Source organism: Alligator mississippiensis, chromosome 8, assembly GCF_030867095.1.
Source record: "Alligator mississippiensis isolate rAllMis1 chromosome 8, rAllMis1, whole genome shotgun sequence".
Taxonomy (NCBI): Eukaryota; Metazoa; Chordata; order Crocodylia; family Alligatoridae; genus Alligator; species Alligator mississippiensis.
In genome coordinates this window covers 81,363,047-81,377,870 of record NC_081831.1, presented here as the reverse complement: position 1 = coordinate 81,377,870, position 14,824 = coordinate 81,363,047, and the positions used below count along the sequence as shown (strand labels likewise).

The 14,824-nt window shown below is 51.2% G+C and overlaps 1 protein-coding gene across 1 annotated transcript; it reads right to left on the bottom strand.

The window, feature by feature from the left end:
- Positions 1–231: 231 nt before the first annotated feature.
- RAP2C (RAP2C, member of RAS oncogene family) lies at positions 232–13,136 on the bottom strand. Its single transcript, XM_006269918.4, has 3 exons — positions 12,849–13,136; positions 7,864–8,183; positions 232–2,726 (listed from the first exon to the last, which is right to left on the bottom strand). The coding sequence occupies exons 1-2, from the start codon at positions 13,119–13,121 to the stop codon at positions 7,905–7,907; spliced, it is 552 nt and encodes a 183-aa protein (XP_006269980.1). The 5' UTR covers positions 13,122–13,136; the 3' UTR covers positions 232–2,726; positions 7,864–7,904.
- Between the last annotated feature and the right edge of the window lie 1,688 nt (positions 13,137–14,824).

The following is a 14,824-nucleotide window of genomic DNA, read 5'->3' as shown; positions in this document are numbered from 1 at the left end:
TTTGAGTGGACACTTTTCCATAACCCCCTAGAGTCCACCTCACCTGGGGTAGAAAGAAAGTGACTTGCCTTAGGCCACAGCAAGTCAGACAGACAACGGATGCATTTCCAGCTCCGCTATATAGTTAGTACACTTCAAACTATATTTTAAACATCAGAAGCAGAACCACGGCTGTACCTCAAACCAGCGTGTTGTAAAACAGCCCGCTGTGACACAAAACAGTGACCCGCGTTGGTAATACAGATATCTATTTTATTAAAAAAGTTACAAACAGGTGGACTGTAGGGTTGTCTTACAAAATGACAAGAATGAAATCTATTGGAAAAAACTTTTTACAAAGCATTATAGGTAATTGTTCAATTTTTGCACTTGTTATTCCAGATTTCACCTATCACTGATAGAGATACAGTACATTAGATACAGGATGTTCGGTTACATGTTGTTTGCAGAGCCCTACTGCAGTGATTTGAACAACTCCTAAAACAGATGCCATAGTAAAGACAATACATATATTGCATTTATTATTAGCCTCGTATTCTAATAAGCAACTTCACATGCAATCTATTGAGGAAACCTAACATAACTTTTGGTCCTTTTATTCAAAGTGTGCTGAAGAAACCATCTTTATCTCATTTTCCCCATTCCTGGCTTTCTAAGCTAGTTCAAGTTTTTTTTATTTTTTTATTATTTTTTCATTTTTGCTGAGGTCAATGAAAATGAACACTTTTCTTTGATAAAACTACCCATAGGAATGAACCACCAATTAATATCAACCCAACCGTCTCCCCCCCTCAGACAAAAGGAAAACTAAGATCTTCATTACTTGTATTTCCTAGTACTTCTTACATCTACTAAAAGAACAACCATCACCACTTAAATCTACTCTGAATACAGGGTTTGGTTTAATTCTGGTATTAAAGTGCAAACCTAAATAAGTATTGGCCTCAGCCTGTTTTATGAAGTTTGTACAAACAGGGAAAAAATATTTCAAGTAACCCCACAGTAAATCGGATGTTTTGATATCTAAGATAACATCTCAAGTTTTCAGCTTATCTGGATTCAAATTCAACACTATGAAGATAATCAAAATCTTGATTGCTGCTAAATACTGCAAGTCTCAGGAATCTCCATTATATTATTCAATAAACCATATGAATGCCAAGATACTAAACTGGTAATCTCATTCGTAGTTGTGTTTGAATGCCATCCTCCACAATGCATTGAGTTTAAAAATGCTTAACCTCAGAAATCCATCACTGCTTTTACTGGAGCTTTTCTGGTCAAAGTTACCCAGCTGGTACAGGGAAAAAGTGTACAGCAATTAGAAGCATGTTCAAATGACTAAAGGTGGGCTCCTAAAAACCTAGAACTTTGGTGCAGTAGGTGAGCTGCAGTTATTCAACGTCTGCAAAAAAAGTACGCGTTTTAAACCACTGCTAGTAAAAGCTCTCACGTCCGCAACGTCTGTGTTAATAAAACTCAACGAAAAGGTTCTGTCTGTTCTTTACACATTTTCATTCTGCTTTCTATACCTGTGTTACTGTTAACATTTTCAAGTATTCAGACAAAATATGTTGATCAGGTAAACAATATGGAAGGCAATGGCTGTTTAAAGCACACCTGCAGTTAGTATCACTGAAACCTGGTGCTCTTCTCCCCTTGCTACACTGACTTGTCTCCAATGTTAACTTGTTTACTGGGAACAACTAAAAAAAAAAAAAAAAAGCCATGTGACAGTGCAAGAAAAAGTTTAACCAATATTGCTTTAAAATAGTATTCAGAAAGACAAATATTTGGAACTATAAAATGTAAAGTGATTTTATTTGCATTAGATTTACATGTGCAGAGGTCCACTGGATGTCACTGAACGTGCCAGGCAAAAGCAGAGCTCACTCTGGTCGGGCACACAGCCCATCCTGGAGGATACGGATACACTATCCCTTTTCAAAGGCGCGCTGAAGCAGGTCATGAACTAGCAAGTTTAGAAACTTTGCAGTAGGGAAAACTTCACCGCTGCATTTCAACACGATAATTCCCATGAGTCCAAGTAGTCTGGAAACCCAGGATCGCAAAGAACACATAGTTTGGACTCTACAGCCCGTTCCAAATAATCCAATTGTCACATCAGGCCAATTGCAGATACACTACACACAGGCTGCATTTGCTGAGAAAAGGGATATTACATCCATACAACATCAGAGGTGCCTTCAGCATCGTCCCATGACACTGTCACGCGTAAACATAAAAGTTTCAAAGTATGACCAACTACATTGTAGGAGAAAACTTTGCAAACAGAAATAAGCACTGATGCGAGGTAATATACAGAAGTAACCATTTGCTTAAGGCTCAATTTTTGCTCCATTAAAACTTTCTTTTTAAAAGGCATTGAGTAGGTAATACTGAGTTTAAGTATTTAATAAATACAAGTTCAGAAATTGATTAAAGAAATCAATTAAACTATTAAAAATGAATTCTTGCATATTAGCCGTTACATGAACTCAGAAAGCTATAAAAGGATCGATAGGTAAAGAACAGATTTTAACATATGGTAAACATGCTAAGCTTTCCTGTTTAAGGTCCATGGATCTTGAAGGCCACTGACCTTACGCACTTAGATGTATGGCAACGTGCTGTAATAGAGACAGGTTTACCAAGGCTCAGCTCTGCAACCTGGGCTGAAAGAGTTCTCCAAAGCAGCATCTGTGCAAGTTTCCTCTGAGTTTTATCTGCAATTTAACAACACACACAGTTAATGAAAAGCCACGTTCACATGTCTGGACGCTCAAAATGGAGTTGGCTTTTCCAGGATGCATAAGAGCTGATTGTCATGCTGGAAAAAGTGTCAAGGGACCACCTTTTGCAGAAATTTTCATTAAAAGCTTGTTCCTGTTTTTCACTTGGTCCCTACTTGGCCTTCTAATATTGCCAGAACCACTTTGCTCCCCTACTGGGGTTGCCCCGCACTGTGGATCCTGCGTCTCTGCGGCACGGAGCTCTGCAGGGCGAGAGCTAAGTGCAGGGATAATTAAATAATTATGCCAATGCAAAAGCAACAACAATCAGTTCTGTAATACACAGCACCTAACTGCAGCATCTGTGCGCCCTTGAGGAATTGCTTCAGACGGGAAAAGTCATTAAAATACATCTGAAAAGTTACGGTCTTTAAAAAGCTCCATCAAGGCTGTTCAGAAGCACGCTGGAAGCCACGCTACTTTAAGGGAAGTTTTTGGGGAATTCTGAAAGTGGGGAAAAGGCTTCCTGTTTTGGCCGGCTTGACTTGGCAGGGTATCACAGCCTTGCGAGTTACCCTTTGCTTTTGTTCCTTGCCAGCCACCAGCTGAAAGCATAAAAGACCAAGTAGTGCGATGACTAAGCATTCACCAGTTTGAGCGACTGACGTCCCCAGCAGAGCTTTTCTCTACTAGATCAGGCACAAGGAATAACGCCCCGAGCATTTCAGACGTAGGTGCCGACTCTGAAAACTCGTGGGCCTGGCAAGTGCAGGTCTCCGTGCTGCTGCAAGTCTAATGCCTGCTGCCCTCCTTGTAAGCAAGCAGTCCAACACGTGGTCTGAGCTGGACTTGTACAAAACAACGTGGCACTGCCATGCTTAAAGGGCATCCTAATATTGGTGGACTTGGTTACCACAGTGGGAAGTGATTAGGAAACCTTCCTAGTACAGACAGGGCTTCAGAGCGAATAGGTGGCCCCTAGGTATTACTGGGATTATAACTTAGATGGGCATGTCATGGGCAAATAAAAACACGTCTTTCCTAGCCAATTCACTGCTAAGGCTGGTAAGTGAACCTGATAGCTCTGCAAGGTGGCGTGAAGCAGAACATATATTCTGGAAGTTTTCAAGAGCAGCTGGGACAGACACTTGGCTGGGATGGTTTAGCCAGGCATGAGCCTGCCTTGAGCAGGGGGCTCCTTTTGGCCTGACTGTCCTACAATCAAGTTCCGATTCTAGGGGGGAGCCCATTAGCATAGCTCCTACGAGGGTCCAGTTACTCCTGCATGAGGAGGTGCAGGAGTGACCGGGTGTTAGCACAGAGATGGCTTGTCAGGAGACAGTGCAGGATCTCGGGCAGTGGAATTATTTGTCATATCTTTTTAGGGAAGTTTTAAGCCACAGATGAAGCACGATCAGATGGAGGAACCAAAAGGGGAAGTCTGTAAAGTAATGATGTCAATGCCAGATGCAATGCATCTGCAAGAGTTCACGAACAAGGCGGGCACTACTAGTAAGAGCCTGCTAGCATCAGTGCCTGCTCCCAACACTAGGGAAGGGAGCTGTGGCACCTCTACTTTGAAATGCATGGGAGACAAGTGTGGAGCCCTGTAAGTACCACAAGAATTGGTCACAGCAGGAATTCAAGAAAGTGTTTCTGTACGCTCTGGCTCGGAAAGGGACAAGACAGCAAGGCTTCTTTCTACAATGGACTAGCACAGCTCTGTGATCTATTAAAATTCTTTATGTACTTCTTTGTTGATGGAAACAGTAGACTAAACTCCCTTGCAAGAGCATACCAGAAACCCAAGAAGTCAATGCCCAGAGCCAAATTGTTATGAATGACTAGCAGAGACAGAAACTAAAGGCCACGGATACAAGGTCGATTCTGTTCATGGCAGAAGGCTGCCATCCAGCGAGGTACCCACAGAATCAGCGCTAGGAAGAGAGACAGGAAAAGTAGTTTCAAAGTGTGCGAGTGGCAGTTAAATCAAGACTGAAGTGGCCTGTAAAAGTGGTGAGGCTACTAGCAAACCTGGGTCCAGGGTGATGCGCTTGCCGTGAGAGTGTGAACAGAATCACGGTGCAAGGCAGGACATGCTGGAAGGAACGGGAACTCCTCGCACACATCACTTCGGTGCAAAATTGACTGCTTGCTCCAGAAGGAGACCTAGTTGTTACGGGGGAGCTCAGCAGACAGGAGACCACCAGCAAAAGCAGGCAAAGGGCTAGGACAAGGCAGTGGTTCCTAAGCTACAACCTAGGGCCCCTTGCAGGTTTTCTGCCCCACTAGCTCAGCTCTCCCTGGAAGAACGAAGCCATTAACAGAGTAAATGGCTTTACTACGGCTTGCTTTTACCCCTGTCAAGTGCCAAGAACAACTATCGCAGCAAGATTAGAAGTGTGCTGTCTCCCTCTGCCAGGATACATTAGAGGAAAGTCTGGTAGCCAGGCTAGGTTAAAAACCCCAGGAGGTTCTGGACCACAGAGCCAAAGAGCAGGAAACGGGAGCATGGGTCTAGAAAGAGCCAGTGCAAAGAGATGGCACAGGAGGGGAAGAAGGCACTGCAATAGCTTGGTGGTGCAGCGATGTCCAGGGAAGGTAAAGGGGCAATGGATTTGCATTGGAGCAGGCAGAGGAATTGACTGCATGGAGCAATGACGCTCCATCATGCAAGATGTTACTACAGCTGCTGGAGGGGAGGCAGCTGCACAACTGCAAACCACAGCTGGATTCAGAAGTGAGCTACACTGGGGAAACAGCTGGCACCTCCTGAGACAGAAAGCCCTGACAGAAGGGGAATGGAAGTGCTTGGAAGAAATGAAATGGCAACTGGCTGCTTGGCTGGGCACGGGAGGCCGAGACCTCACTCAGAGTCCAAAGGGGACAGGGCAGGGCTACCTCTGTGTCCACCAGTTCCTTGTCTTCTCCCCTTCCCCCTTAAGAAAAATGCCCCCTCGATTTCTAAGGAGATCAGGCAGCAGTTGATGAGATTAAGAAGGAACTCCCCTGTGAACGGGTTATTCTACAAGAGCTCTCTAGGCTGTGAACTGTCCCCTGAAGCACCTGGTTCAGCTGCAGTTGAACACAGCCTACTAGTATCAGCATTAATCTGCCATAGCAAGTCAGAACTGGATTGCCCATCATCTTCAGCATGAGCGGCAGAGCCAATTATGTCACCCGGGCCAGAATACCCAAGTTCCAGGCAACAACCCCCTGTGGGCAATGGTGTCAAATCCAGCCAAATGGCGCATTTTTTCTTTTATCATAAACAGCTCTCGCAAAGTGAGACTCACCCAGTTGCAGGTTGAGTCAAAGCAGAGCTCTGCGATCCTGTTTACCTCAGCAGTGCTTAGCTGAACCTATTCAGGGGTTAGGATGCTATACTGAGACTTGGGTTTCACTCTCTGCCATGCTACACTCCCTGTGAATCCCAGCAAGTCTGTCTCTGCTTCCCCCATCACCAAAATGGGGACAGTAACATCTCCCTGCTTCATGCAGGTATTGTAAGGAAACAGATGTGCTGCAGATCACAGGACGGGCAGTAGCAAGGGCCACGTAAGGTCATTACCAGTAAATATCAGTATGGAGCATAGTTTGAGAGAACCACCCGTCATTACTCTATTTGGAGAGCAGTAGACCACCAGGCAGTTTTAGTACTACCCCTCTGTCACTCTCCCAGGAGAGCCAGCTACTGTGGTCTCCCCCCATTTCATACCAGGCTGCCAAGCAAGAGCACAGTGCTTCAACTGCTTCCCTTACAAAAAGCAGCAGGAGCTGCAGGTGAACAAGGGCAAGTCAAGGCACTGCAAGAGAACTCTATGCTGGTGAAGGGGTTAAATCAGATACTGCAGAAAGCAGAAGAAAGGCAGAGGCCCTGCTGATAACACAAGCACTCTGGCTACCACATCCACCCCCAGTCCTGGGGAAGGGAGGAGTCAAGCAACTCTGAACAAGGGCAGGCTCTTCCTTCGCTCCAAAGGCAAAGTCCAACACACTGAAAAGCTCTTTTGCGAACTAGAAAGAGCCTAGAAGCAGACTGAGGCCCACACAATCACAGCAACAACAAATGGAGTGAGAAGCCCTGACTGCTGAAACACAGCTACTTTGGCAGCTAAAGGCAGACTGCCAGTATGCCATTAGCAAGAGAAGTTCTGAATAAGGACAAGCCCCCTCACCCCCCAGAGAATCCCATCACTCCAGCAGGATGAAAGAGATTTCAACATGAAGTCTCAATTTTAAAATGCTGCCATGATTGTAGAATAAAAGCTTCAAATTATCCCTGAGCATTTAATTGCAATGTTTTTTTACTGTGAAAATGATAAACCGATATAACCACCTCTCTTGAGAGATGCATTAGAGAAAGAAATCACTTTATTCCTTGTTAGAAGTGATATTTGCAAGAAGCAAGATCTGGCTGAAAATGACACTGACCAAACCAGCGTGTGATCAAGTCTCTTCTAGGGCCGAGGGTATGCAGTACATCACATCAAAAACATCCTTCTGATCCCAAAACGACCAGAAGCCAGCTACTTGCATGGGACATCAGTGGAAGTGGAGAACTGTGTTCAAGAGTGAAATGCTAAGTGGAGCTCATGTAAGACAAGCACATGCTTATGCTCTGAACCCTGCAGCATCTGGGAAACAAGCACCTCCTTGGGGTGGACACCGACTCAGTCAGGCAGATGAACACTGTAAAGCTACGATACAGGTAGTGCATTCCCTTTGTATGCTGAATGCCCTATTATGAGACTCACCAGACAATCAGTTCTAAACAGTTTGAGGACTTTGGAGTTCCTTTGTAGCTAATGAATACTACAGCAACACCACAACAGGTTCCTGGGATGAGCATGTGTCAAACGCAGCAGTGAGACTACTTCTGAGGTAACCAGCGCAGATGAACACACGCATCCTGTTACGGTCGCAGTGTCTTATCTCCTATAAGCTTTTTTCACGTGGAAGGTAAGTATACTGAAGCAGTACAGGAAGTCATTTTTTTTTTTATACTGAAGGACTTCCATACACATAAACTTACTCCTAGTCACGGGTGTCAGAAGTTTCAAGGTGATTAGCTGCACTCTTTAAAAGGGAACGGTTACCCACCCCAATTAATGATGAGCATTCAACCAACCTGCTCTGTATGGCCATGATTGAGGTTTTTCTTTATTTTTCTCACTGGACGATGCAAGTTGTACAACACTGATCTTGTTTCTCAGGCAGGGACGCATAGTTCATTTGCCTGACGATTTCAGCAAACAGTTCGTCCACCATGGTTTTACTCTTGGCTGATGTCTCCATGAACGGACAGCCCCATTCCTGAGCCAAAGCTCTGCCTTCTGCAGACAAGACCTCCCTCTCCGACTCCAGATCCACTTTATTCCCCACTAGGATGAGAGGAACTTTTTCGTATCTCTTCACTCGGACAATCTGGTCCCTCATTGGCTTGATGTCCTGATTAAACAATCCAACTGGTTAATAAACTTTTAGTAAGCATGCTAAATCACTGTCAGCTTTAGCACTACAATAAATACATGTTTCCATAAGCTTGTACTTTTAACCAAAGATAAATATGCTACCTTCCACAGAGGTCCTGAACAAATACTTTGGACTTAGACTACCACATGTCTAGCATTTGTACAGAGGAAGTTCATCCTCTCTCTTTCAAAACATCGATTCTAAACAGCAGAGAATGAGCTTTCCTGTATATTTAGAAAGTGCCCAACTGCAAAACAGAATTGCTTCTCACTTCTCAGAAAGTTTTTCAGTTGGGGGAGGAAGATGCGTTATAATAAATCCTCAGAAGTTTGGAGAAGTGAATCAGTTGTTTGGCCCAAGTTTGCCTCAGACCTTTTGACAACAGCCACACACTATACATCTATTATCAAATCACTTAGGCAGACAGGGAGCTTATGTTCAATTTCCTGCTGCAAATGTCTGCAGTTTTTAAGACAGTTTAGCTTTATCCTGTTTCCCATAGTTGTGCCATGCTGCGAATTACTTGTTGTGAAAATACACAAACTGTTGTGCATCAGTAATCAATACACAGACCCAAATAAGACTTTGCTTTTGATCCTCTGCAAAATGCAATCATTTTCTAACTCTCCCACAGGTAAAGAATCACGTGTTTATGTGCCATATCCTCAGGAGAGCGAATGCACTTCCCCCTGCCTGGAATTTAATACTGTAAGGGCTACTGTTTTGGGGGGTTTTGTGGGGGGAGGGTGCAGGGGGGTGTTTTGCGCGGTTCCAGGATACAGAGGCAATTAAGCATTTGAAACTGCCTCTGTTCAGTACAAGTGTATAGGAAGGCCTACACCTACACTGCTTTGATTAAACATAGCCAAGAAAAAAATGCAACTGAAGTGGAAGAACAATTTTTTTTTTGCAGGTCATGATGAGAACAATATTTTAAAACGACATACCTTAAAATTCTTGGGTGAGAGAAAAAGCTCCCGATTTCTAGGGAAACGAGAACTTACCACTGGCAAGAGAGAAACCTCCCAGAAGGCCTGTTGTTCCTTTTCAAGAATTAGGACTCGAGTACAATTTATCAAGGCCTTTTTCTAAGATAATGCTCAACCTTCAGCAGAAACATTCTGCCTCCGTGGGGGTGTGAAAGGTTTTGCCAAGCAGCTGCAGTACGCCCAGCTCAGCAATTTAATTGGAGCCAACATCAGAGCTCCAAATCCCTGCGCTGCACTACACGCTGCCAAGTCCAGCGATTTCCCACAGAAACAGGCTGCTTATTCCTAGAGGCAGTTTAGGCCAGTTACAGGTTGTGGGATTTCTGGCTCCGTGTCAGGTTCTGCAGTGCAAGTTTGTGGATCTGCATTTCATTTTTGCACATGACCCATTTTTCTTGTGAGCACGCCACCCACACTGTGCAGGCACTGAGCTTGCGCTCCGTGGCAGTTTGCTACGAGAGAGAGGGGAACGGAGGCCACCAGACTCATTTGCACAATTCACATGTAAGCCAGCAACTTCAGGCTCAGGAAACAAGCCGAAAATCTACCTAGGGATTAACAGGCAAAAAAAACCCCCACTCCCTGGCAAATAGACAGGGAACTGCCTACAGGCAGTTCAGCCTCGTGAAATCTAGCCCCGAATTTGGGGGTTCACCCTCCTTCACAGAAAGCCTGAAAATGCAAATCTTTAGTTATTAAGGAAAGCCTAATGGGAACAGCTGAGGACTCCCCTGAAGCAGTTGCAACCTAGTGATTGCAACACCCTGTTAAGCACCTGTAGCACATGCACCTTGCCTCCTCCTCTGTGCTGACAGGCCTGTACCCAGCCGTGGGAAACCAGGGGGCTCTTCATGTTTTCCTTTCGTCTGGCCGAAGCAGCTGGAGACGCGTCGAAGGCAACAGCATTAGTGTCCCAGCTGGGGGTGCCGCAGGACGCTGCAGTGTCCCGCAAGTCACCCCCAGGCCTCCTCTCTAAGCATCCCCTGGCCCCACACATTTACCCTGCAGCATTTCAGCAGCACGCCCTCGTGTGTGTTTGGGGCACTGCCCAAATCAGCGGCTCTCAACCTTTTTCTACTCGAGGAAAAAAAATACTAGCTCCTAGTTTTCACTCGAAACGGCCTGTAGATGCGACTGCCCGGCAGAGATAAGCTATTGGGCTCACGCAGACTATGGGCCTGGCCCGGGGCTCGCTCTTCCCGCACGATAATCAAGCTATTCTTGTGGGTCTACGCAGCGCGCAGTCGAAACACGGGCGCGGTGCCCGCGCAGGGAACGGCTCACCCGTGGGGGCGGGGCGGGCGGGGGCATTGACACAAGGATGTGGATGGTGGGGGGAGGGGCGTTTACCTGGTGGATGAAGGGACCTCTTTTTGGGGTCCCCAGAGTGGGGGAGGGGCGGCGTCACTGCATTTTGGGGCCCCCCTTTCAGCTCCAGAGTGGGGGAGGGGGTAGTGTCACTGCATTGTGGGGTCCCCAGAGTGGAGGAGGGGCGGTGTCACTGCATTGTGGGGTCCCCAGAGGGGGGGAGGGGCGGTGTCACTGCATTGTGGGGTCCCCAGAGCGGGGGGAGGGGCGGTGTCACTGCATTGTGGGGTCCCCAGAGCGGGGGAGGGGCAGTGTCACTGCATTGTGGGGTCCCCAGAGCGGGGGGGAAGGGCAGTGTCACAGCACTGTGGGGTCCCCAGAGCAGGGGAGGGGCGGTGTCACTGCATTGTGGGGTCCCCAGAGCGGGGGAGGAGCGGTGTCACGGCATTGTGGGTCCCCAGAGGGGGGGAGGGGCGGTGTCACGGCATTGTGGGGTCCCCAGAGCGGGGGAGGGGCGGTGTCACAGCATTGTGGGGTCCCCAGAGCGGGGGAGGGGCGGTGTCACAGCATTGTGGGTCCCCAGAGCGGGGGAGGGGCGGTGTCACTGCATTGTGGGGTCCCCAGAGCGGGGGAGGGGCGGTGTCACTGCATTGTGGGTCCCCAGAGGGGGGGAGGGGCGGCGTCACTGCATTGTGGGGTCCCCAGAGCGGGGGAGGGGCGGTGTCACGGCATTGTGGGGTCCCCAGAGCGGGGGAGGAGCGGTGTCACGGCATTGGGGGTCCCCAGAGCGGGGGAGGGGCGGTGTCACTGCATTGTGGGGTCCCCAGAGCGGGGGAGGGGCAGTGTCACTGCACTGTGGGGTCCCCAGAGCGGGGGAGGGGCAGTGTCACAGCATTGTGGGTCCCCAGAGCGGGGGAGGGGCGGTGTCACAGCATTGTGGGGTCCCCAGAGCGGGGGAGGGGCGGTGTCACTGCATTGTGGGGTCCCCAGAGCGGGGGAGGGGCGGTGTCACTGCATTGTGGGTCCCCAGAGCGGGGGAGGGGCGGTGTCACGGCATTGTGGGGTCCCCAGAGCGGGGGAGGGGCGGTGTCACTGCATTGTGGGGTCCCCAGAGCGGGGGAGGGGCGGTGTCACGGCATTGTGGGGTCCCCAGAGCGGGGGAGGGGCGGTGTCACTGCATTGTGGGGTCCCCAGAGGGGGGGAGGGGCGGTGTCACTGCATTGTGGGGTCCCCAGAGCGGGGGGAGGGGCGGTGTCACTGCATTGTGGGGTCCCCAGAGCGGGGGAGGGGCAGTGTCACTGCATTGTGGGGTCCCCAGAGCGGGGGGGAAGGGCAGTGTCACAGCACTGTGGGGTCCCCAGAGCAGGGGAGGGGCGGTGTCACTGCATTGTGGGGTCCCCAGAGCGGGGGAGGAGCGGTGTCACGGCATTGTGGGTCCCCAGAGGGGGGGAGGGGCGGTGTCACGGCATTGTGGGGTCCCCAGAGCGGGGGAGGGGCGGTGTCACAGCATTGTGGGGTCCCCAGAGCGGGGGAGGGGCGGTGTCACAGCATTGTGGGTCCCCAGAGCGGGGGAGGGGCGGTGTCACTGCATTGTGGGGTCCCCAGAGCGGGGGAGGGGCGGTGTCACTGCATTGTGGGTCCCCAGAGGGGGGGAGGGGCGGCGTCACTGCATTGTGGGGTCCCCAGAGCGGGGGAGGGGCGGTGTCACGGCATTGTGGGGTCCCCAGAGCGGGGGAGGAGCGGTGTCACGGCATTGTGGGGTCCCCAGAGCGGGGGAGGGGCGGTGTCACTGCATTGTGGGTCCCCAGAGGGGGGGAGGGGCGGTGTCACTGCATTGTGGGGTCCCCAGAGCGGGGGAGGGGCAGTGTCACTGCACTGTGGGGTCCCCAGAGCGGGGGAGGGGCAGTGTCACAGCATTGTGGGTCCCCAGAGCGGGGGAGGGGCGGTGTCACAGCATTGTGGGGTCCCCAGAGCGGGGGAGGGGCGGTGTCACTGCATTGTGGGGTCCCCAGAGCGGGGGAGGGGCGGTGTCACTGCATTGTGGGTCCCCAGAGCGGGGGAGGGGCGGTGTCACGGCATTGTGGGGTCCCCAGAGCGGGGGAGGGGCGGTGTCACGGCATTGTGGGTCCCCAGAGCGGGGGAGGGGCGGTGTCACTGCATTGTGGGGTCCCCAGAGCGGGGGAGGGGCGGTGTCACGGCATTGTGGGTCCCCAGAGCGGGGGAGGGGCGGTGTCACGGCATTGTGGGTCCCCCCTTTCCGCTCCAGAGTGGGGGAGGGGGCAGTGTCACTCTTTTGGGGGTGCCCGGAGTGCGGCGGAGGGCTGAGGCGTGGTGGGGGTGTTACCTGGAAGCTCTGCTGGTTGACGAGGCTGTAGACGAGGATGAAGCCCTGCCCGTTCTTGATGTAGAGGTCGCGCATGGAGGCGAACTGCTCGGTGCCGGCCGTGTCCAGGATCTCCAGCACGGAGGGCGACGAGTCCACCTCGATCTCCTTGCGGTAGAAGTCCTCGATGGTGGGGTCGTACTTCTCGATGAAGGTGCCGGTCACGAACTGCACGGTCAGCGCCGACTTCCCCACCCCCCCGCTCCCCAGCACCACCACCTTGTACTCCCGCATCGGGCCGCCCCCCCGGCTCGGCTCGGCCCGGCCCCGGCCCCGGCCCCGGCCCCGGCCCGCCCGGAAGCCTGAGGCTGCCGCACCGGCCGCGCCCTAGGTCACTTCCGGGAAGTGGCGTCACCGCCAGCGCCCGCCGCCCGCACGCAGCCCGGGGGGACCACAGAGGCTGCGACACCGCCCGCCCCCCCCGCCGGAAGTGGGGCCGGACACGCTGTCGCGCGCGGGGGGCGGTGACACCGCCCCTCCCCCACTCCGGGGACCCCAAAAAGAGTGACACTACCCCCTCCCCCACTCTGGAGCGGAAAGGGGGGGACCCCAAAATGCAGTGACACCGCCCCTCCCCCACTCCGGGGACCCCAAAAAGAGTGACACTACCCCCCTCCCCCACTCTGAAGCTGAGGGGGACCCTGAAAGCAGTGAGACTGCCCCTCCCCCACTGTGGAGGGACCCCCCCCAAAAGTGACGCTGCCCCTCCCCCACCCTGGATACGAAGTTAACTTGAGGGGCAATTATTGCTAATTGAACATGTTTCCCATCCCCCCGCCACATGACGACTTGAACTACAGTGGTGCTTGGCTGTTTGGGATCGTCCCTACGGGCGGGCGAGGGGGAAGAAAGCAAGCAAGAGAAAGAAGAGGTCCCGTTGACGTCTCGTGCGTCTGGTCTAAGAGCGTCCGTTTTCAGCAAACCCCCCGTTTCCAACGCTCGGTTGTCTTCGGCGGTGTTTGGAGCACAGCGCGGACCCCTTCTCGCAGCCGTCTCCTGTGTTGGGGGGGTTGAAACCCACCACCTCGCAGACGATCTCGGTGTGATCCGCCATCGCTTACGGGCCTTGTTTGACGAGCTCCCGCACCGGGCTGGGGCTTCCGGTAATTCCTGGGGTGTTCGCGCTGGTCCCGAATCCGATCCCGGGTGAAGTCGGGGAGGGAAAGTCTCCTACAGACGTCGATTAACATCTGGAGACACAAGAACATTTAATGGTCTCGCCCCGTCTTGCTTCCCATCGTGGTCGAGAACAGGAGACGCTACGAAGTCTCAATGCTGAAAGGGAGACGCTAGTCCAGACTCCGGCATTCAAGGTCGAATTTGGGGGCCGTGCCCCTCACTCCCCTTTCCTCCAAGTCTCAGCTCCCTCCACATCTGGATGTCCCACGTGTTAATGACACGCTGCGGGGGGGAAACGAACTTCCTTTTGTTAATTGCAAACCTACTCGTTTCATTTGATGACCCCTAGTTTTTGCTCCAGGAGAAAGTCAATGATCAATCCCTTCCGACTTAATCTTCACCGTTTAGTATTGTTGTAAATGCTTCTAATGTCCCCCCTCGAACATCTCTTCTAAACAAGGCCTGGCCTCGCTCGTCTCTCCTCATATGACTGAGGTTGAGGCCATCACCGTGAGGCTTATGGCGAGGGTGGCCAACATCTGGAACAGGCTGCCCACGGAGATGGTGCTCTCCCCGACCTTCGGGGTCTTCAAGAGGAGGTTGGACATGCACCTGGTTGGGGTCATCTACCCCCCAGGGCAGGAGGTTGGGCTCGATGATCTACTGAGGTCCTTTCCGACCCGAACAACCATGAAATCTATGGATGCCCCTCTATACCCCTCATCATCCTCGTTGCCCTTCTCTGGACCTTCTCATAAACTTCCTTTCCTAATTAAAGACCGTGCGTCTGGATGGACTCTTTATTGTTTGCTGGCCTC